Source organism: Drosophila subpulchrella, chromosome X (assembly GCF_014743375.2).
Source record: "Drosophila subpulchrella strain 33 F10 #4 breed RU33 chromosome X, RU_Dsub_v1.1 Primary Assembly, whole genome shotgun sequence".
In the NCBI taxonomy this organism is placed as follows: domain Eukaryota; kingdom Metazoa; phylum Arthropoda; class Insecta; order Diptera; family Drosophilidae; genus Drosophila; species Drosophila subpulchrella.
The window spans coordinates 15,564,402-15,585,144 of NC_050613.1; the positions used below are offsets into that span (position 1 = coordinate 15,564,402).

Consider the following 20,743-nt stretch of genomic DNA (forward strand, 5'->3'; position numbering starts at 1 on the left):
TTACAGTACTAACTTTTGGGAGGTATATTCCATTGGTGGTTACTTTCAGCACAAAAATATTACTTTGAAGTATTCAAAAATCGTGTAAGTCTTTACTAATACAGTATTCATTTAATTTTTTCAGTTCCAATTTAGTTTTTCCCTTTAAGTATACCATTATTTTATAAATTCTAATAGAAAGAATTGTAAGATTTACTCTTATTTTAAAGAATTTATCAAATATATATTTAATATCTTGAATTGTTACCCTTTAATTTGTAAGGCACTCTAAATGTTCGTTGTGAACCCGATTTAGTTTGTTACTTTTGAGTGAGATTTGCAAGAGATTTGAGGGCGATGAGCAGGGCCAGAAAAACACTTTATCCGCTAGGCCATTACACGCCTTCACCTCCCATCCTTCCGCATCCCATTACTCTGAAAGTAAATTTATGTTAATAACGAAATCAGAAAATCCTTAAATTGTCATTAGCTAAGCCTTTTCGGTAAGTCCGCCGAGATTTTGTCATAGCGAATACATATATATATATATACATTGTTTTGTTTATTTTTTTTGGCGACGGTCGTTGGCTTGTTTTTTGGCCTAATCCCCCGCCCCCTGGCTTTTAATGGCTTTGGTTGGGGTTGGTGGACTTTCGACCTGGGCCAAAGTGCCAAACGAACACAACAAATGCTTTTAGCCCGGCCAGGACTAATTCCCGTATTTTGTTGTGTGCTGAAAATGTTGCAATTTTTGTTGAATTTGCATCTCAATTTTCGGGTGGTTTTAAGGGTTTTTTGGTTTTGTTCCTGAAAATACACTAAGGGAAAAACTCTGTGCTAAAATCAAGTACAAACAGTCATGCTTACCATTCTAAGACCGTTCGCACTGAAAAATGTCTTAAACTGATCACAATTTCGGATTTAAATATCTGTCAGTTATAAAAAACTGTTTCTTCTAAAAGTGCTCGGTATATAAGGTGCATAATCGCTGCACTTATATCGCTTACTAGCATATTATTAGAGCCCTATTTAAATTTATAATAAATGTATACTGATTTAAGAATTATTAGTCCTTAAATCAGGCCTTGAACTTTCTAACTTTTTAATACGTCTAACTTGTTTTTAGTAAAAATATGACTAGACTTAAGAGTTATTCATACTTGATTGTCGACCGATAGGTTCTAAAAACGTTCTGATATGGAGAATTCGTACTTGAAAGCTGCACTGTATTCTCTAGATTAGGATTTTCCATCCTTGGCGAAGTTTTGACACTGATAATACTTTTTTCAAGCACGAAATACTTGAGTTTTTCTCTGAGTGTAGAAATATGTTTGGCCTTGCCTACTTAACTGGACCGGAAACAGATTTTCTCTGCTTTTATCTCCATTTCCTTTGATGCATTTGTTTACGCCTCTTATCGGCCATTGTTGTGCTGTGCATTTCCGTTTCCGTTTGAGATACGCCCTACCTTTGGTCCAGGAATAAGGGCTCAGGGCTCAGGGCTCAGCACTCGGTTCTCTCGACTCAGGATTCAGGACTCAGGACTCCCCAGATGCCTTTCCATCTATGGACGAACAAATTATGTGCCAATAAAGGTCCGTCTGAGAGTGTGGTCCGCTCAATTCTTGCCAATAAAATCCATCTTAACTTTTATGGCCCAAGGGGGCCACCCCTCTAAACGCCCAAAGAGGATGCACAGCGAGAAAATGCAGTAGTGATCTGGCGTTTATTTGTTTTTATATCTTAGTATTATTGAGATATATGGTTTTTTAAAATAACTGAATTGCTTCTTTAATTATTAACCTACAAATTACATACATTTTTAAGATTTCGACAACAAAATCTACAGTTATCTTAAAGATATTTAAAGAGGTATGTCTGCAAAATAGGGAAACTTTTTAATATTTTTTTACTAACTGCTTAGATTAATATGGAACTTAAATGATTGTTTTATGATTGACAATTTGTTTGTTTTTGCTGTGTAGCAGCTTAGGGGCAGAAGCCCAATTGAGCCAGGCTTTTAAGGCTTTGTGCCCTAAAGCCCCTGTCAAATGTCATGTGTCCTGTGTCCTGTGTCCTGTATCCTGCCTCCTGTGTGTAAGCTTATCGCCTGTTGGTGTCTCTAAACTGCAGCTGAACTTGTTCGCACTGAGAGCCACAAGATAAACCCAAGTTAAAATAACAATTGAACTTTCAGTGGACATCCGGTTGGAAATGCTAAGAGAAATGTTTAGCCAGTTAGCCAGTCCAATTATCTTATCAAGTGCTGCTCAACTTGAGACATGGCAGGAAATGCTTTAAAAATCAACTAGTTTATGCACAGCCTTTTTGGAGCTGTAACAACAATATTGCATATATTTAAAAGCAGTTCTAAATCTCTTTAATTTGCATATTTTCTTTAAATATTGAGTATCTGGGCAAAGTAAAAGATATAGCAATTCAAAACAAACATTGAAGTAGATATATTTATATGTTATTTGATTTAGACATACAAAGTTCCATAATATAAGGTATAAGAGTAATAATAGTAAGTATTAGTAAGTATCTATTTAACAATTTTTAATAACTCTCCTGCTAAACAATATAAGGTGAATCTAAATGCAAGCCAAAAATTAAATAGTTGTCAAACATGCAGGCCACAGGAAAAAAAACATTCTTGAGGCTTTTTTTGCTTATTAAAAATTTGCCAAGAAATAGGATATATGACAAACTAGTTTCGTGTTGACCTGGCCAGTGTGCATCCCGATTGTTCCTTCTCAGTGGGATTCCGGTCACATATGTCCATCATTTCCAGGGGCGCCACCACAAAGAGCAAACGGGGGGTCCACGGATTTGTCAGCCGGAGTATTTGTTGTATTGGGAGGGGTGTGAAAAGTAAAGCTTGGGCATTAAATTCAATGGACAGGCCACAAAGACAACAAACTGGTTTTCGTCCTCCGCCCCCTTTTTGGAGCCACGCCCCCTTCGCAGCATGTGTGTGCGGAAAGTGATGCCCATGGAAAATCAACAAAAAGCGGGTAAAAATAACAACTAGAAAATAGAACAGAAAATAATATGGCTGGTGTGCAGTTGCCTCTTCTTATTAAATTTATTTTCAGATTTAAAATTAAAGGGCTTTTCCTTTTTATTTATTTTGAGATAAACAGATACATTATTAACAAGCTGTGCGTGTTAATGTACTGCTGTAAACCTTATAAATCGCTGTAAAAAGGAAATATTTACAGGACATTTGCGCAAAAATTACTCATACGAGACGTACGCCAATTTAAACAACTGATGTTTGACAACCCTGCGCATAAGTGATAAGCTTTAAGACCATATATAATATTTTTTGTGAACACTTTTTACAGATTGTTTTATTAGTGGATGTTAAATAATACAATTATTTCATTATATATGGAAATAGTATAGAACATAATATTGAATATTGAACATTATTATTATGTTTTTATTAAGTAGCTTAGTTCTAAGACAACCAGCTTATTCTCATTTCTTGTGTGGCCAAAACGCAACAGGAGAACGATGCCATTGTGAAAAAAGAGGACAACAGGAAAACAAAAGTATCCCTCAAGTGGTCATCATCAGAATTGTTTTCCCCTTTTTACTCCCTTTTCAGGTTGTGGTTCTATTTGCACTGAATTAATTGACCAAGTTTTGCTTTGAAACTTCGCCCCGCTTTGGCCACAAATTGCAGTCATCAAAACTGGAAAAGGGGCATTGGATACAAGGGGTGCTGGGAAAAAAGGGGTTGAGGATAATGGCCGAGAGGAGACAATTCAATTTATCAGCTTTAGGACTTTTGTAATGGCATTTCCTAAGTGAGATTGGTGGAGTGTTTAAGATGGCTTCATTGCACTCGTGGTCTACTTCAATTAACTTTTATTTCAATTTTATTTTTATTTTGTCAAAGCATTTTTTAAAATAATCTTAGTGCCACTCTTTATTAATAATTAATATTATATTTAGTTCCAAAAAATATTATTATTATTTTTAAGTCCAAAAATAATATTAAATTAAATTGTATTTTAAGAAATAAATCTTATAAATATGATAATTTGGCTAAGTAGATTTTAATTTTTTTTTCTACAACAATTTTCCTCATTTTCATTACGCTTGCCATTAAAGTTTCAGCTGACATTCCTGGTACGATAAACGATGCCAGCACTAAACAACAATATCTTGAATATTTATCCTTGGGCATAATTATCTACTACGCACCTCTCTAGCACACTCAGACACACATAGCGGCCTAAAGAATAACAATTCCCAGTAAAAAAAAAAGGGGGTCGAGCACTTAGTTAGGGCTAAAAGTGCCCCATTGTTTTGCCCACAACATGTGGGTGGTTGGGTGCTGGTGTGTCTCGGCTTAAATTGCTTGGAATTCATGCATCCTGTCAGGGGGGGGGGAGGCGGGGTGTCTTTGGGGGGTTACCGAAGGACCCCACAAGTGAGCGACAGTTTCTCCTGGGCTTATCCTGGCGCGTCATAAGTTGAGCTCATTAGAAAACCGTTAAGAAACAACAACTCTCAGGCCATTCTACAAAATTGCCGCTCCCTGGAAAGTGCGAAAACTCTGGAAAAAAAATCAGCCAAATGGGCAAAAAGCCAGCAAAAAGAACAAGAAGCCTTTAGAATTTTCCATCTCCTATTTTGTGTTTATTTATGTCCTTTCTAATTGCACAGAGCGGTAAATATAGAGAGAAAAACCAGCACTTGAAGGCCAAAAAGGTGAAATGCACAAAGAAAATTAAGTATTACATTTATTTTTAATAAAGTCAAGACTTAAATAAATGTTGAAAAATTATTATTTTAGAAGTATAAACATATTATTGAACAAAAGTGTAAAATAAAGAGGCAATACTCCTTTCAGTGACTTCAACCCATCTACCCCGAATTCTAGTTACAGGATCAGCTTGTCTTTTCCCCTTTCAGTCGTCATCTATTTTTTTTTCGAAGGACCTGAAACTGCTACTTTCTGGGGCGCAGAGCACTCAACTTTCATGACCCCGGGAATTGCAAGGCGTCCAAATGAGCGCTATTTTTATGGCCTAATGAACTTAAGCAGCTTAACCCCTAAAATGTGCGAAGGGGTCCTGCGTTAATGCATATGGAACAGGGCTTTGCTAATTGAGTGGCAAGTCCCGTTGCCCCCTTAAATGCAGAATGTCCTCTTCAGTCGTAAATAAACATTATTTAATTAATTGCGAACGGTAATCACAAGATGCCAATTCAATTTATGTTTTCCAGCTGTACGTTTAATGGATGCTTTCTGGGCGGCAATTCATAAATAAGTTATTAAATGAGTTTGGGCATCTATGATATCCCTTTTAAGTTAAAACAAATATTTAAGAACTTAACCATTTCGGTAAAACAGCTAAAAAATTTTTTTTTAAGGGAATAATTATTTTTATATGGAGGTATAGAATATTCATAATAATTCTGAATAAATAAAAAACATTTCTAAGCGAGATAAAAAATTCGTACAGATTGTCCAAAAAAGTGACCGGACAATCTGATTAAACGGCAAGCCCACAATTAAGTCTCAATTTGAAAATGACCCAAAAATGTTTATAATTTCACAACTTTTCAATGGATTATGGATGGATAATGGGATTTGTAGTTTGACTGGTATATAGAAATTAAAAAATAAAAGTTTTTGCGTCACCAACCTTTTCTATTTTTCAAAATATTATTGGACTACTATTTCACTTCTTAAATATCTCTAAGATTTTAGGAAAACAATAGAACCTTCAATTGGTACATAACTTGTTCTAATTTTGCGTATACATGTAATAAACTCACGGTGCGATTCGTCACTACGTGGACTGCCGTCCTCAGTAATATTTGTGAATCATTTTTGCTTCTGACCATTCTAAGTCAATTGACAACATTTTGAAGGCTGAATTTCTCTCACTGTTTTCACTATTTGTGTTCTGTTGATATTTTTAGAATTTTTCTCAGTGGGTCGAGGGTCCATCATGCCCAATTAATACCTTAGACGTGGTCGTCCTTTTGTCTCTTGCCGTGACAACTGTCAAACGTTTGATTTGTTATGCACCGAGTGCAGGCGAGTGGAAATGTTTTGACATTTATCAAAGGTAAGCAGCATGGGCAAATTTGTCGCTCGTCTGCAGGTGCAAAATGCTTAACAGATGAGTTTCAGGTGAGCTCCGTGCAGTGCCCATGATTGATTATCCCATACATGCGATGTATAGCCTCCCTGCCACTCGAAACACCTTAAATTATTGGCACAATATTTATTTTTGCAGCCCTCGAAGCGTTGCAATTTTAATGAGCTTTTGATGTAAAATACGAGTTAAGCTGCTTGTCGCATTATTTGTGTTAAATATGTTGAATATTTAATGGGCGCACATGCCAAAGACTATTGATGGCCGAAAAAAAATCAGCTTCCAATACCATATAGAGCCTGGTTCGCAATATCCCCGTATCCTAGAATGTTTACCAAAGCCATTGGCTTAACCGTCTGAGCTTAATTGGTTTGCCTTGCCAACGAGCTGGGCGGAATTTTCCGATTAATTGATGGGCGGAAAATGTGTGGCCAAGCGAAAGCCAAGCTGCCATTTAAATTGCGATTAAATGCAATCGAATAGTACAAAGTGATTGTGATATATGTATTGTGACATTTCCAAACTAAGTGCTTTTGGTGATTGAGGAGAACTGATTTTTGGTAAGAGTAGTGCACTCAAGAGTAGTACTAAAATGCATTTAATAACAATAAATCAGCAATAACAATAAATATTGAAATTGTGTAAATGCTTTAAATAATGCAAAGATTAATATTGAATGAGATCATTGCATGTGTGTGACCACATAAAAGTCAAATGCTGATTTAATAGTCACAATAAATATAAATTTAAATCCTTATCCCTGAATTCCATTAAGATAGCTTATTTAAAAGGATAACCCAGGCTAAAGAAAACAAAATCCCGAACATCATCCTTGATTTTTGCCAAAAACTGTGTAGTTCCGAATTTATAACGATGCCATTTGAATGTAAATTATTCAACAAGTGCTTTGGAAGTTGGACCCTGTGGGATATAATATTAAATGCGACGCACAAAGAATCGGAACAATCTCAGTTTCCATTTGTTTAAGGCCTTCAGCCCCGCATTCTCGTTTTTTTACCCCCCATCCTCGGCGAAATGCATTCAAAAGTTTTGTTCATTGTTCATTGGCTTGTTTTTGTGTCAGTTTTATTAAACGGTCTGTGGTGGTGCGGTGGTTCTGGTGGTTCTGGTGGTGTTCGGATGGCTTTGTTCCATTGTGCTGTGGTGCACAGAAATGGATGTTTTCGCTGGACATTTGCATAATTGAGTAGCCAAAAACTATAAATACCGCCGCCAGTCATATCGATTAAATGCTCTTTGTTTCCCTCCATATTTCTATAAATGCTTTGCATGCATGTTTCTTTTTTTAACAGGAAAGGGAAAAGTTTGAATCGCGACAGACGGCAAATGCAAATCGCAAAACGGGAGTTCGAATTCGAATCTGAAATGCTACGCCCTCAAAAAAAATGTCCTAACCAAAATTTGCATTTCATTTGGCTTAGCACATCAAAAGCGATCATATCAAATGAAATTCTAGTGTAGTGTTATTATATTCTTGGATGAATATTTAGGATTTGCATTTGAATTGGGTATTATAATATATCAAAATAACATAGTATCACTTTTAAATTTTTCAATTTAAAGTGCAGTTCCTTGCAGATCTTACATCACCTAAAATTAGTACATTTTGGCCAGCAAGAGGAGTACACGTTGTCGGTTGAGTTTGAAGACAAGACTGGATGAAATTGGGTGGGAAAGGTCAAAGGGGAGGGTTTTTGTTTTGTGTGGGTGGAATGGTGAAACCGGAGGAGTGCAGAAAATTGGACGCCATTGTTGACATTGTTTCGATTGCCTCAGCACACTGGATGAGCACTTTTATTTTGCCACATTTCCTCCTCTTTTTATTGTTTTCCAGATTTGTGATTCGAATTTGTTGCCATTTTTGATTTTCGGCCAACAGCCGCACACAGTCCCAATTGCGAGCTGTATTTGCATAACTCCCCCCCAGCTGGGATCTCCCCAAAAAAGGCATGGTAAAAGGGTTCCGCAATGGGGGGTCCTTTGAAAGGGGTTAGAAAGTGCGCAAAGTGCAACAGTTGCAGAGTTCCTGCGATGCCAGGCAAATGGCACCGAGTTGAGTGCCTGCTGTCGTCTGAAATGGGATGCTTACAACGGCACTGACAGAAATATTACATTCCCAATATAATATTTGACATTTAAATAATATTTGACATCCATTTCAATCATAAATCAAATTGCGAGCACCTTTATGGACTTAATTAGACATAGGTATTTTTAAAATTGTATAGCAATCATTTATTTTTTCCAATTCATTCTTAGGATCAAACCACTAGCAATTTTTATATTCCATTACGAGTGAATATTTTAAAATGTTAATTTGAGCATGAAAGTCTAACTTTTTCCCAGAGAATCTCTACTGAAACGTCTAGTACCTATAACCTATCACCTTTTTGCAGTTTTTTTTTTGTGTATTTAAGAGGGTAAGATGAAGTACAGCCGTAGATGAAGTTTGCATATCGCGTAGGCGACAAGTTGTGACTCCCAAAAATGAGCAAACTGCCGGCAGAGACAGGCAATGGAAATTAACTTACATGTGTGGGCAGGGTTCCGGGGGTATGGTCTATACCATATATATGGAGTAAAGCATATATTACTACCTGTATTATGTATGGTATGTCATGACCCTGACTTCTGCCGGATGCTTGGCAATTCCATTAGGGGGAAAAACTTTTTATTCGACTTGCCCTCCGCCGGCTTGCTCTATTTGCCATTTTTTCGAATCTTTTTTTTTCCGCATTTTCCCCGAATGTCAAGCAATTTCATGAGCCACAAGTTTCGTATCCTTTTCAACTATAAACGAACTGCGACCAAAAAGTTTGTTTCACCGAAAAAAAGAGTTTTAAACAACAATATTATTGGCTGCACCTGATGATGGAAAAGTTTCGGCCATAAACTCCCCCGCAGAGATATTTATACATATACTGATTAACACTTTTCAAATTACCGCCGGTCAGCCAAGCAAAAGATCTGAAGAGGGTAAACAAAAAAGAATTGCCCCTTTGAGGGATAACCCACAAAAAATGTAAGCAAATCTCACACAAAAGCGAACCGAAAAATTCTTCAAGCGAAGTTCATTAAGACAACAATAATGAAACTTACTTATGGGTCGGCAGGTCGAAATATAGCCATTATATCACTCGAAATGTGAAGAGAGTCACGACGTTTAAAGTACACTAAAAAATAAGTCTAGTGCGCTGTATCTTCGCATTTTATTGCTCTTTTCAAAATGCTGATGTTGTACTTTTAATGGCAATAATGTGTTTATAATAGCAACTAAATAATAAGCTAGAAAGCCAAGTTATTATATATTACTTAAATAAAACATATACATAATTTTATGGAAATTGTGAATTATTCAATATTAAATAATTTATGGTATTGGGAATGAAGCTTAGAATGTATTATATATTTTAAAAGCTTTCAAATTCACTAATGTTCTCTAATGTTTTGATTTCAAAGGGGAATCTCAGGAATTCTGTGAACTTCCATATGGTCATTTTGAGAAAATTTCAGCCCTAATTTAATTCCCACTTGGTTACCCGGAAAAGTATGCTCCATTTTGTCCATACTCCCAACCATAAATCAACCATACATACGATAGTTCCGCGCTTTAAGGGTTTCAGTGTTCTCCATTATTTCTCGTGTTCACTTTTTTTTATATTATTTACGATTATTATTATGTACTCGTACCCTCCCGGCTTTTCGCTCTAAGGAAAAGTGTTGTGTGTGTGTGTTTGTCTGTGGGAAAATGGGTAGAGGGAAAACAAGAAGGGCTTCCTGCCTGTTGTCTCTTGGTTGTGAAGCTGCCGCTATTTCAATTAATTTTTGTTTTTCACATTGTTGATGATGTTTGCAGAATTCGTTCGCCACCAGCGCCAGGAAAATTGACAAGAAAACTCCCCCAACCGAGAGGGGGGCGGGGAAATTGTGGGCATGGTCGGCGCTGAAAGGTGGTTGAAAAATAAGCATCAACGGGAGAACATTGAGCACCTGAAAATGTGGCTGGGATTGAATGCATCACTGCAAGGCTATTAAAATGCAAATAGAAATAGTGCAAAGCTCTTCGGTAACTATTTCTGGGGACAATTTAAAGATGTGATTTCCATCATTTATTTGACGGCATTTAAGATAGACAAATATGATATTCATGATCAGAAAACTGAAGAGTTTTTAAAAACAATTGCTTATTTAAAGAATTTAATAACATAAACTATGTTTATTTACCCTGATTTATTGCTATTTAGATTTACAATATTTAAGAGCAATAATTCTCATATATGGTGCTATACATTTATCTACACTCAAAATAAAATTAAACATAAAGTAAAGGAAATCGCCCTATTTTTGTCTTTTAAACATGCTAGCCATAAATTTTAGGTTAGGTTGTTTTCAAAAATGTTACGGTAATTTTACTGAGTTGTAGGGTAATTAATTAAGGAAAATTTCCTTGACCTTAAAAATAATTTTCTTGTATTTAAAAAAAGGAAATTTTAATGGTGATTTTCTAAAATTTTATTTTGAGTGAATATCCATATTTATTTATCTCTCCACGAGAGAATCCCACAACTCAATCAATAACAATTATCTGTGACTGCCTTCCACGACTGCCTTGATCCAATTTATAAAACCGGATTAACTTATTTATTCAACACTTTAGAGAGTCCTTCGTCCTTTTTTTTCATCAGTTAAGTTTCCCTGATTCTCCGCATTTTGCTGGCTCATTGTTTAATAGTTTCACGCCACCTCACGGTGTTTGCTTCATTTGTCAATCATTTGGTGGCAATCATCCTCAAGAACACGGAGTTGAATGCACTACACTGAGCACAATTTTCCAATCATCCTTCTTGGTCTTCTTAAAACTGCAAGTTGTGTTTGAAAATTTATTTTTTCCTGCTCAGTTTTTTTTCTACTGTTCTGTCTCACTCCTAACTCGTATTTATTTCATTTCATTTATTTCGTTTTTCTCATGGGTTTGGGCATGAAGAAAGTACATACACATTTGGAGCAAGTTGGTTGAGATGCTTAGAATTACACTAGTAAAAATAGGCATATGGAAAATACAACTTTACATTATACATATAATTTTATTGTTTTGCTTACATAACATATATTTTAAAATAATATAAATACATTTTCAAATTATAAATAATATACAAAATTAAAACAAAATAAATAATAATTATAAGACAAATAAGTAAGTAATCAAGTACATTTTATAATTATTAAAAAGAACTAAGTAAACTTTTGTATTAACATTGCAATATTCTAATTTTATTTTTAATTGCTATACAATAATGAAATATTTACACTGTAATTTTCTTTAGTTCTTTAGGCTAACCAATTTTTGGTTAACCAATGCTTTGGTTTTTAAATATGTTCTTTTTTAAATCACATCCATCACTTATTGTAAATATGCTGTCAAAAGAATTTTTTTTATATTCAATGCCAAAAGTTTTTTTTAAGTTTTTAGTGGAACTTTTATTTAAATATCATCATCTTGAATAATAAATTTTTTTTTTATTTTGGACCATTTCGTCGGCCGGAATCTTGGCTACCATGGGAGTACCTTTTTTTTTGGTACTTTGACGAGTTGTACAACATAAAGTATTTATTTTTAACTTCAAAAAATGTCACTAAAAATCTCTCAATAACACCAGTGTAAATTCTGATTCCAACGTTTTCAAAAATAAAAATCCCAAAATATCTGTAATAGCAAGGGAATGCACATGTGACAAGTGGGTCGTCCTAATTATTTTCTCTCAGTGCCGCTGAGCTGTTGGCCAGAACAGAATCGGATTGTCTTCGCATTCAGAGCCAGAGCGAAGGGTTCGTAATTCAGACCCCCCTTTTTGCTCGCTGAGCAGCTTGGCAGACTTGCTGCTTTCTTTGGATCTGGGTTCTTGGTAGTTGCTTGCAGTACTTGCTGCATCATCCACGCCCCCAAAAGCCCTGATTTCGCTTTACGCCCCTTGGTCACTTAAGCATGCTAAGATTTCCGTTGCGCTGGCGCTTGTTTTATTGCACGAAGTGGAAAAACAGAAAGAAAAGCCAAGGCAAAAGCAACAAATAAATATAAATAATGAAAAACGAAATCATTTTGCGCCACAATGACAATGCCAACTCCCAGAGACCATATTCCAGACTCCAATCTAGGATGCCACGCCCCCCTTCTTTCCTTCGTCGCCCCCTTAGCCCCCAGGTGGGCCTGACAGCCCAGTCATATGCTTATGATACCAAGGGACCCCCATTTACCAACTACTATCCATATCGGTTTCTGTTTCTGTGTACATCAGTATCTCAGCGTGTGCGAATGAAATATCCGAGGCTGTTTATTATCTAGACATGAATACATACATAGATACAAAGCTTATTTTGTGGGAAACACAAAGAAACCAAATCAGCTCAAACAAAGTCGAAAATGGAGGTAAATTTCAGTCACTCACCGTGATTTGTCAAGTAATACTATATTAAATGTTTTCATTTCATTCTGTAGACATGCGGGAGTCTGGTTTAAAAATTGATTTAAACTTAATCCAGAATAAGCATCTTAGTCGCTAGTACTAAAGATATACTTAGTATAAGAGAAAAAATAAACAGCAGCTTAGAATATATTTATTATGAAATTAAGAGTTTATAACCTATGCTTTAAAACAACATTTCTAAATAGTATTGGGGATAAAAGCAGTTAGTTATAATTTTGTAAACTGTATTTTTATGCCAACAGGTTTAAAACATCCTAAGCGAATAATTATTTACAAAAGATTTATTGTTATTCCAAAAATAAATTAAATTTTTAGAAGTTAGTTATATAGAAATAGGTATATCTGTGTATTTATTTAAGAATTCATTTAGAGTGATTTTCCTTATCAAAAAACCCTAGGTAGGGTATATTTTTCCGTGCTAGCCCTTCGAGAGAACTTTAACTTTAACGTGGATCGAATTAGGCGCGAATGGGGAAAGTGCGTGAGTGAATGGTGATTGTCGGCCCAGAATTTCCGATTCTACTCACAGATATTCGCCATTCGGCAGGGGAGTGGAGATGCAGGGACATGGAGGCATGCAGACACTAACCAGATGGAAATGCCGGATGGAGATAGAGATAGAGCCATACACATTCCGGACACGCACATCCATGCCGATGCAAATGCTGCGAATAATAGACAGTGGGTGGTAACTGTTTATGGTTTTGTCCTAGAGAAAGCCACATTATGGCCTACGATTGTCCTCAGAATCATCATGACAGTCGTGGAACGAAAGCGAAAGCGAAACTTAGACCAAAACTGAAACAGAAATCAAAAGTCGCCTCAAAAACCGCAACAATGCCCAGTGGCAATGGGCCAGTGATGTTTAAAGCCCCTCAAACGGAATCTTCCAGGACTCTTCCCAGAATTCTCTTCAGCATTCAGTCAGCCAACCAAAGTGAGGAAAATCCATCCGCAATCACTTATGCAAACGCATTCGCTGAGGCTCCAAAAACTGCGTTCGAAAAACTCGGCCAACGTCCGCTCAAATATGCAACGAATTTCCCTGCTGTTTGACAGTGGCAACAATTGCAACTTGATTGGCCCAAAGGGCCGTGAAAATGCGGCCAGAAAGAAAAACACTGTAAAATAGTGAAAACAATGTTGGTTAAGGGGAAACGGGAAACGTTGCATGCATATGCAAGTGGCTGTGTTCATTGTGTTCGTCGTGTTTCGTTTATTAAGCGAAAGTGTGGTCACACTTAATTCCTTTGCCCGGGGAGAAGTGCAGCCACATTAATAATGGCTCATGCTTCAATTGTCAATGGAAGGGAATGGGAATTAAATTACAATATAAGTCAGGAATATGTATTTTCTTTTTGCCTGAAGATATCTTTTCAATATATTTCAAACAATTTTTTAAAGTCTATAAAAAATTTAAGGTAGACCCTAGGGCTAATTAAAGCAAGCATTATCTGCTGCTCTCAGTTTTATTTAACCGTAATCAGACGAAAGCTGTACAATTTGGGAACCCTTTTTTCGTTCCTCGGATTGAATGAATACATAAATGTATGATTTTTCCAGCACTTGCTGCACGAAAGTTCAGCTTGCCACCCCAAGGAATTATTCCTTGAATATTTCCGAGTTCTCCCCTATTGAAGATGGCTTAGTCGGAGTTTTCCGAGGGCCAGCTTTGCCATGGTGCGATGCTCCGGGCGGTTGGGCAACTAAATTGAGCTGGATGCACAACTGCCGGCTTGTCACTCGGCTTGGCGGAAAATGGGAATTCCAAGGAACTCAGGGTTCCGGGAATTCGTGAATCCACGTTAAAGTTTCGCCGCCATCAAGCTACTGCATAAATAAAGAGGCTGGAATTAAATTTGAAATTTTGTTGCCACAAATGCTGCGAAGGTGTCGGTAAAGTGGCGTGTGCCCCGAATGGATTTGCCATGTCTGCACTTGTTGGCTGCTGTTAATCGGCAATGCGGTTTCTCGATTTGGCCAACAACAAAAAAGAGTGGAAAAAACAAGAACCAAAAAAAAAAAATGGAAAAATAAACCCCAAAGTGGATAAAACAGGTTGTCATTGACAGGTTGAAGGGGTTTTTCCTCCTTGCCACCTTGCCGCAACTTGCGGCATTCCGGAGGACATTCATTAGATGGCAAATGCAGAGCAGACTTCCGCCTTATAAACTGGAGCTGATGAAAATTGCTCACATAACTCCCAATGAATTTTTATGACATTTTCTTGTTGCGGAGCCACGCTTTACGAGAAGGCTTCTCGATTCACTCTGGGGTTTGGTTGGATGTCGAAGTGATGTGAATATTGATAACCAGACAAGGTGGGATTAATGTCGAAATACTTTGAATGCAAATTTGAAATAATTAATAGTTTAATATAATTTATGTTGGCTTTTATAAAGAGAAAGATATATATATTGTAGAGTATGACTTTAATTTTTTCCAGGCTTAACAATGAAATATACCAACATTTAAAAATATAACATAGAATATATGTTTATGATTATTCAGCACTGAAAATCTTCTTAGGGTGATTTGGAATATCTAGGAAATTGTATCACACTTCAATTATAGAAAAAGCGTATTAAAGAAGGATTTAAAACTATATTTAGTTTTGAAAATGTCAACCTTTTTCTTTACTGGAACATATATAAATTTCAGGAAACAGATTTAATAGGTCTATGCATGTATTTTAATCTCGGTAAAGTATAATTTACCTTACATTGATATGGTGTTTAATATAATTTAAACTATCAAAACTTCAACATCTATTGGTCAGAACTTTTGGATGTGAGAAGAAATTTTAAAACTCCAATTACCTAAACTTTAATCCTATTTTATAAATGTATTTTATAGTTTCTGTAAGCCCTTGCATGCAATTTGATTCCTCTAAAGTACCATTTAACACATTGGTTTCGGGTGCCATATGCCTGTCCTTTTTTTTTTGGGAATTTCTTGTTACCATGCTTAAGTTTTTCGCGACCTGTTCGCATAAAGTAAATTCTTTGAGCGGTTCCATTTGGTTTTTATGGCCGACATTTTCATAGGGCCATTTGTTGGCCATTTCACTTTTTTTGGCTCGTTGCTCGTACTTTGTTTTTCGGCATCTTTATCGGGAACACACATCATTGGCTCGAAGGCCTCTTCACACACCCAATCACGTAAAGTTTATGATGGGTGTTTTTTTTGGGGAATCCTGGGTGTATTTCACTTATGACCGAGCGACAGGGGCATGCCATAAATTCTCATCTATCTCGTAATTCTCGTTTCAGCAACGTATCCAAGATGCAGACGAATGTGCAAATCGACTCGAAGAATATACGCAGCACCGATGACAATTTCCGTTCCCGGGGCCATCACATCACCATCGAGGTGAGTGCCCACTTAACACATGTCCTTTGATATGCCATGGCCATCCAGATATCCTGGGCGATATCCTGCCCGGCTGCAGCAGTCAAAACATTTTCCCATTTCAGGCATATTAATTACAGTTCAAAGTTTGGGCCTTCATCCTGTCTGCTTTTGGGGCCATTAAATTGAATTGCCCGTTTGCTTTGGGTGATTCCTTGATGGCCAGCCAGACAAGCTTCGAACTTAATTAATAATGGTAGAATTATGTGTGTGCGGCTAATGATTTAATTTGTTTGTGCATACGAAGATGGACATTAATTCAATTTACCATATTTTCCAAACGCATTTCGACCGAAATTTTCACATTTACTTAGATTAAATTACGCCATAAATGCTCGCACGAAATGTGTGTTCATAAAAATATATTAATGGAGTTAAACAAGTTGTCAGGCATATGAATATACATGTGTAATTTTTTGTAGATTAAATATTATTCACGGTGTCTAGTTTATAATTTAAAGTTTATCAGATTACGGTTTGACTTTATGAGAATTTATTAAAATAAATCAATATATATAATATAATACAATAATAACATTATCAATATTAAAGATAGGATGCTGAAATTAATATATATTATTATAAAGATTGTTCGAACATCGAACATATCTGCATCATTAACTCATTAACATAATTTTTCTTAGTAAATGAGTATTATGGCACTCGATTGAGTTACAACTAACTGACTAAATTTAATTTAAAAAGTTATGGCAGCCTGAGGCATAAATGTAAACATGTAAATATTGATTCAATATTTCATAAAAATAATGCTAACGAAATCGAATTTCGTTATTATAAAAAAAGTAATACTTAATAATGAATTCATTACTTGAATTGATTAAATGATACAAAAACAGTGCATTACTTTTAAAAAAAAATAATGCCAAAGAAAGAGCCATTCATTACTTTCAAGTTCAATGAAAAAACAATATTTTATTACTTACTGGAAAAATATATCATTGGCCTAATAATTTTACATTGAAAATGATAATTGGATTGCAAAATTGTATTATTAATTATAAAATATCTGACTATAATAAATGGACATAGCTTAAATAAAGCTGAATCTATTATCAATTTAATTTGCACTAACAATACTTTTTAGTGTCTTTCGTTTATGCTTTAATGGAGTAAAATTAAAAGTATGAACAAGACGCCTTGTAATATACTGGGCCATCTCAAGAATTCACGTTAGCATATTTTCGGAATGAACGAGATATTTATATACATGTGAAATTTTCATTCCTAACATATGTTGACTGGGTAAATGGGTAAAAGCTCTTTGCAGGCACAGTCTGCAAAAGCTTGGCTGTAAGATATCACATTGAAGTCTAAGAAATAATAGTGTATGTTAGTGGTATGTTGCACTTAATTCAGGTGCACATTTTACACCATTAGTTAAGAAATCCTTGATGATTTCAGGAATATTTTCCACAATTTCTATGTACTTTCTTGTATATTTGAGTTAAATTAAGGGAGATGCAACAAGTGGTGCTCGCAGAGAGTGAGTCCTGAGCTTTTGCAGGCTGCGCGCATGCGCATTGGCGCAAGCTTAAAGCTGCGGAAAATGCAGGAAAAGCTGAAAGCTCGCGCACAGCATCAGCTGCTCGTGCAGATTTCTCGGCGAAAATGGCCATATGATTTTTGTTTTGTCCACCGCCCCACTGGGGAAAAACACCCCGCCCCAGCTGACTGGCTTTTCTCAATGAACCTTTCTCCGAAAGGGACGCCGCTGGGGAGAAAGGGGGGCCGGGGGGGGGGGCTGGGAAAACCCGAGCGTGGGCGCTGCTTTTCCTTTCGCTTTCCGCTTTTTTGCTCAGTCGCTTGCAACATTTTGGCGCGTGTTGACATGCGAAAAGTTCGGTCCGCGACGGGCGACCCCAACGCTTTTTAGCCGTTATCCATCTTATCCGTTCAAAAAAGCTGCAGCAAATCCAAATCCATACTCCTCTTTTTATCACATCCGCTTTTTCTTCGAGTGTACAACTGCTTGGTGTTTTTGTGGCAAGAAAGTAATTAAAAAAGTAAATTCTGCAACCACCGTCAATAAAGTTCAGATATATTCGGTCCGCCCATTTTATGGGATGCATGTACGGGCCGGCACTTCGAGTTTGGCGCGTAAATAAACTTCGCATCGTTTATCAGCTGACTTAAAAAAGAAAGGAGTCAAGAAGAAAAAAGAAAGGATATTTCATTGTTTACACTCGAGCATTGTAAGCGAAGAGTTTAACTTTTTTATTATCCCATCGCTCGGCTTCGAAATTTGATTGTTAATTTGGCCATCAGCCTTGAGGCCACTCAGTAATTCCATCCTAATTGTCTCTTTTGAAGGGCAGGACAATGAAATGCGAGAGGAGATCCTTGAGTGTGTGTGCTTTTCGAAATAAATATATAATATTTTGCCCGATAACAGCTGTCGAGCTGTTGAGCATCGTACCCCGTTTGACTGCCGGGCAATTGGGATTATTAATCAAGTCGGCACACTCGAGGTCATTGCATTGGGGAAAACTTAGTGAGTTTGGGGGAAAACATAAGCAGCAACAAGGGTGAAAGTGAACAACAGTTTCGAATGTTTCCTGAAGGCAACAAACTTCTAGGAGCAGATTTCAAGTATAAGTGGCAAAGTTCTCAAAAGTTGATTCGATAAATGCAGTGATTTGTTTCGATAGTCACAAGAGGGGAAACATATCACTAATATATAAGTTTTTTAAGTTTTATATCCTGGCAATGCAATAATTATAAAAAAAATACATAATGATTGATAAAATGTCTTTTTAAGTATAGACATATTTGGGAAATAACTTTAGTACAGTCAACTAAAACACGTTTTTGTGTATCTAAAAATATGTACATAATCATTTTAAAGTTATCTTAAACATTTTTGCACATTCCACAAAATTATAAAGCCAAATATCATGGACCTAAAATGAAATTCTTCTGGCTAAACGGCAATAAGACATAATTTTTTCAAACACACTGATTTATCTTTGAAGATTGATTGGCTAAATGTCCCGCAGGCGTTTTGATTTATTTAGCACACTTTGTGGGTCTCGTTATATTACTGCAGGTCTTGACAAACGAAAACGAAATCAAGCGAACCGTGATAAGTCCTTCAACTCCCAAAAACCGACAGATGACTTTGGCCCTGACCCCTGACCCCTGAAGGTCAACTCTTGCAGCTTGTTGAATGCAGTTGGCTGAATAATGTGGAGTTTAGTTGCCGGTCTGGGGGTTTTTTTGTATTTTCCAGTTCCACTGGCTAAAATATAGTTTCAAGGATGTCTGCTTTGGGAACTAAACTTTTACTCCTAAACAGACCTGCTAAAAAAATATTATCCACAAACAACAGGTCGTCCTCCTAAAATTCCCTGGTCAAATCTTCCTTCAGTCAATTTCACACAAAAGTGGCACAATCGATTAAAGTTTGGGCCTAAAATTGGCGACGAATTTCAAAGAAAGTACTGGGTTCCATTAGTATTCATGGAAAACGCTAAGCGACAAAAGTGACTCTCATCATTATACATTAATCCCATATAGAACGCCCGAAATTCTGGAATATTTAAATTAATAGGATTTGAAACAAGGACAATTTGACTTTTGTTTTTTGAAGACTAAAGTACTGGATAAAATGTATGTGTTCTATACACAGTTTATAAAATCTCTGTTTTTGTGTAGCTGTTTGAGAAAGATAAAAACATAAAGCCTTTTTGGAACAAATAACTCAGTAATTTACGCACAGTTTGTGGAATACCCTTTACATTTATTTGCATCTCTTTAGTTGGTTAATTCCTAAAATACAGAAATGTAATTTTGTTCAGTACTTGGGACTTAAGTTTTAAGCTTTTAAACCATATTTATTTATGATACTTTTGATAATAATGCAAGTGTATTTATTAAAGGGTAGGCCCAAGTCGACTCAAATTTAATAGTTGTTTAATAGACTCATTTCTGGCAGCACTTTTCTTTTACTGCTTTCGCATCTCTGCCTGGGCAAATCAAATGAAATTGTTTTAAATGGCCAAATGCTCATTGAGAAGGTTGCCAAGAGTTCGATCCTGGCCCCCCACTGCCTGCCCCCTTTTTTTGCACGCCCCTGGGCAGCGGGGGTCACTCAACTTGTTCGTGGTTGGCACTCAGTTTGATTATCATATTACGTTAGTCCTTTTATGGGCCAAAAGGAATGAAAAGGAAGCCGTTTAGGCCCGAGTTTATTATTGAAAGCCAAAGGGCATTTTGGCCAGTCCGAGACCCAAGCTTCAGCTTCCCTTTTAACCATCCAAGATTTGAGGACTAGTATACCTATTGAATTTTGTGTTGATTTGTTTGCACTCGGAGGCCATCAAAGTTGCTGTGAAATGCGAAATGTGGGGTGTTTTTTGTGGCCCAAAACGTGGCTAACAGCAAATCGCGTTGAGCTTGTGTGTGTAAGTCTCGGGATCCTGTATCCTGTATAAACATCCCCGCACATACACACAGGCCGGTCCTTGTTGGGACATAGTTTTAACCGCTGTTGAAACTTGTCACTCTACTTATAATCAACTCGATTAAAACGATGCCTATCCTTTGGGGCCACCTCCAAAGTACTCCCACTACTTCTTTCCTAGTGTTTTTGGCAGGATATAAAACATGTGCAGCTCGCTCTCAGGCTGACTGGTACAGTGGGGTCTGCGTAAAGATAATAGGTTTATCTCCTTTTAAGTTTATCAAATGGTAAGCCATTTT

General features: G+C 36.5%; 1 protein-coding gene across 1 annotated transcript in view; it reads left to right on the plus strand.

Annotated features, from left to right (window-relative positions):
* LOC119556381 (inactive dipeptidyl peptidase 10) overlaps positions 1-20,743 on the plus strand; it is a 115,749-nt gene that overhangs the window by 4,775 nt on the left and 90,231 nt on the right. The window contains exon 2 of the mRNA XM_037868555.1: positions 15,883-15,982. Coding sequence (XP_037724483.1) covers positions 15,896-15,982 — 87 coding nt within the window. The 5' untranslated portion in view covers positions 15,883-15,895. The remainder of the gene's footprint in view (positions 1-15,882; positions 15,983-20,743) is intronic.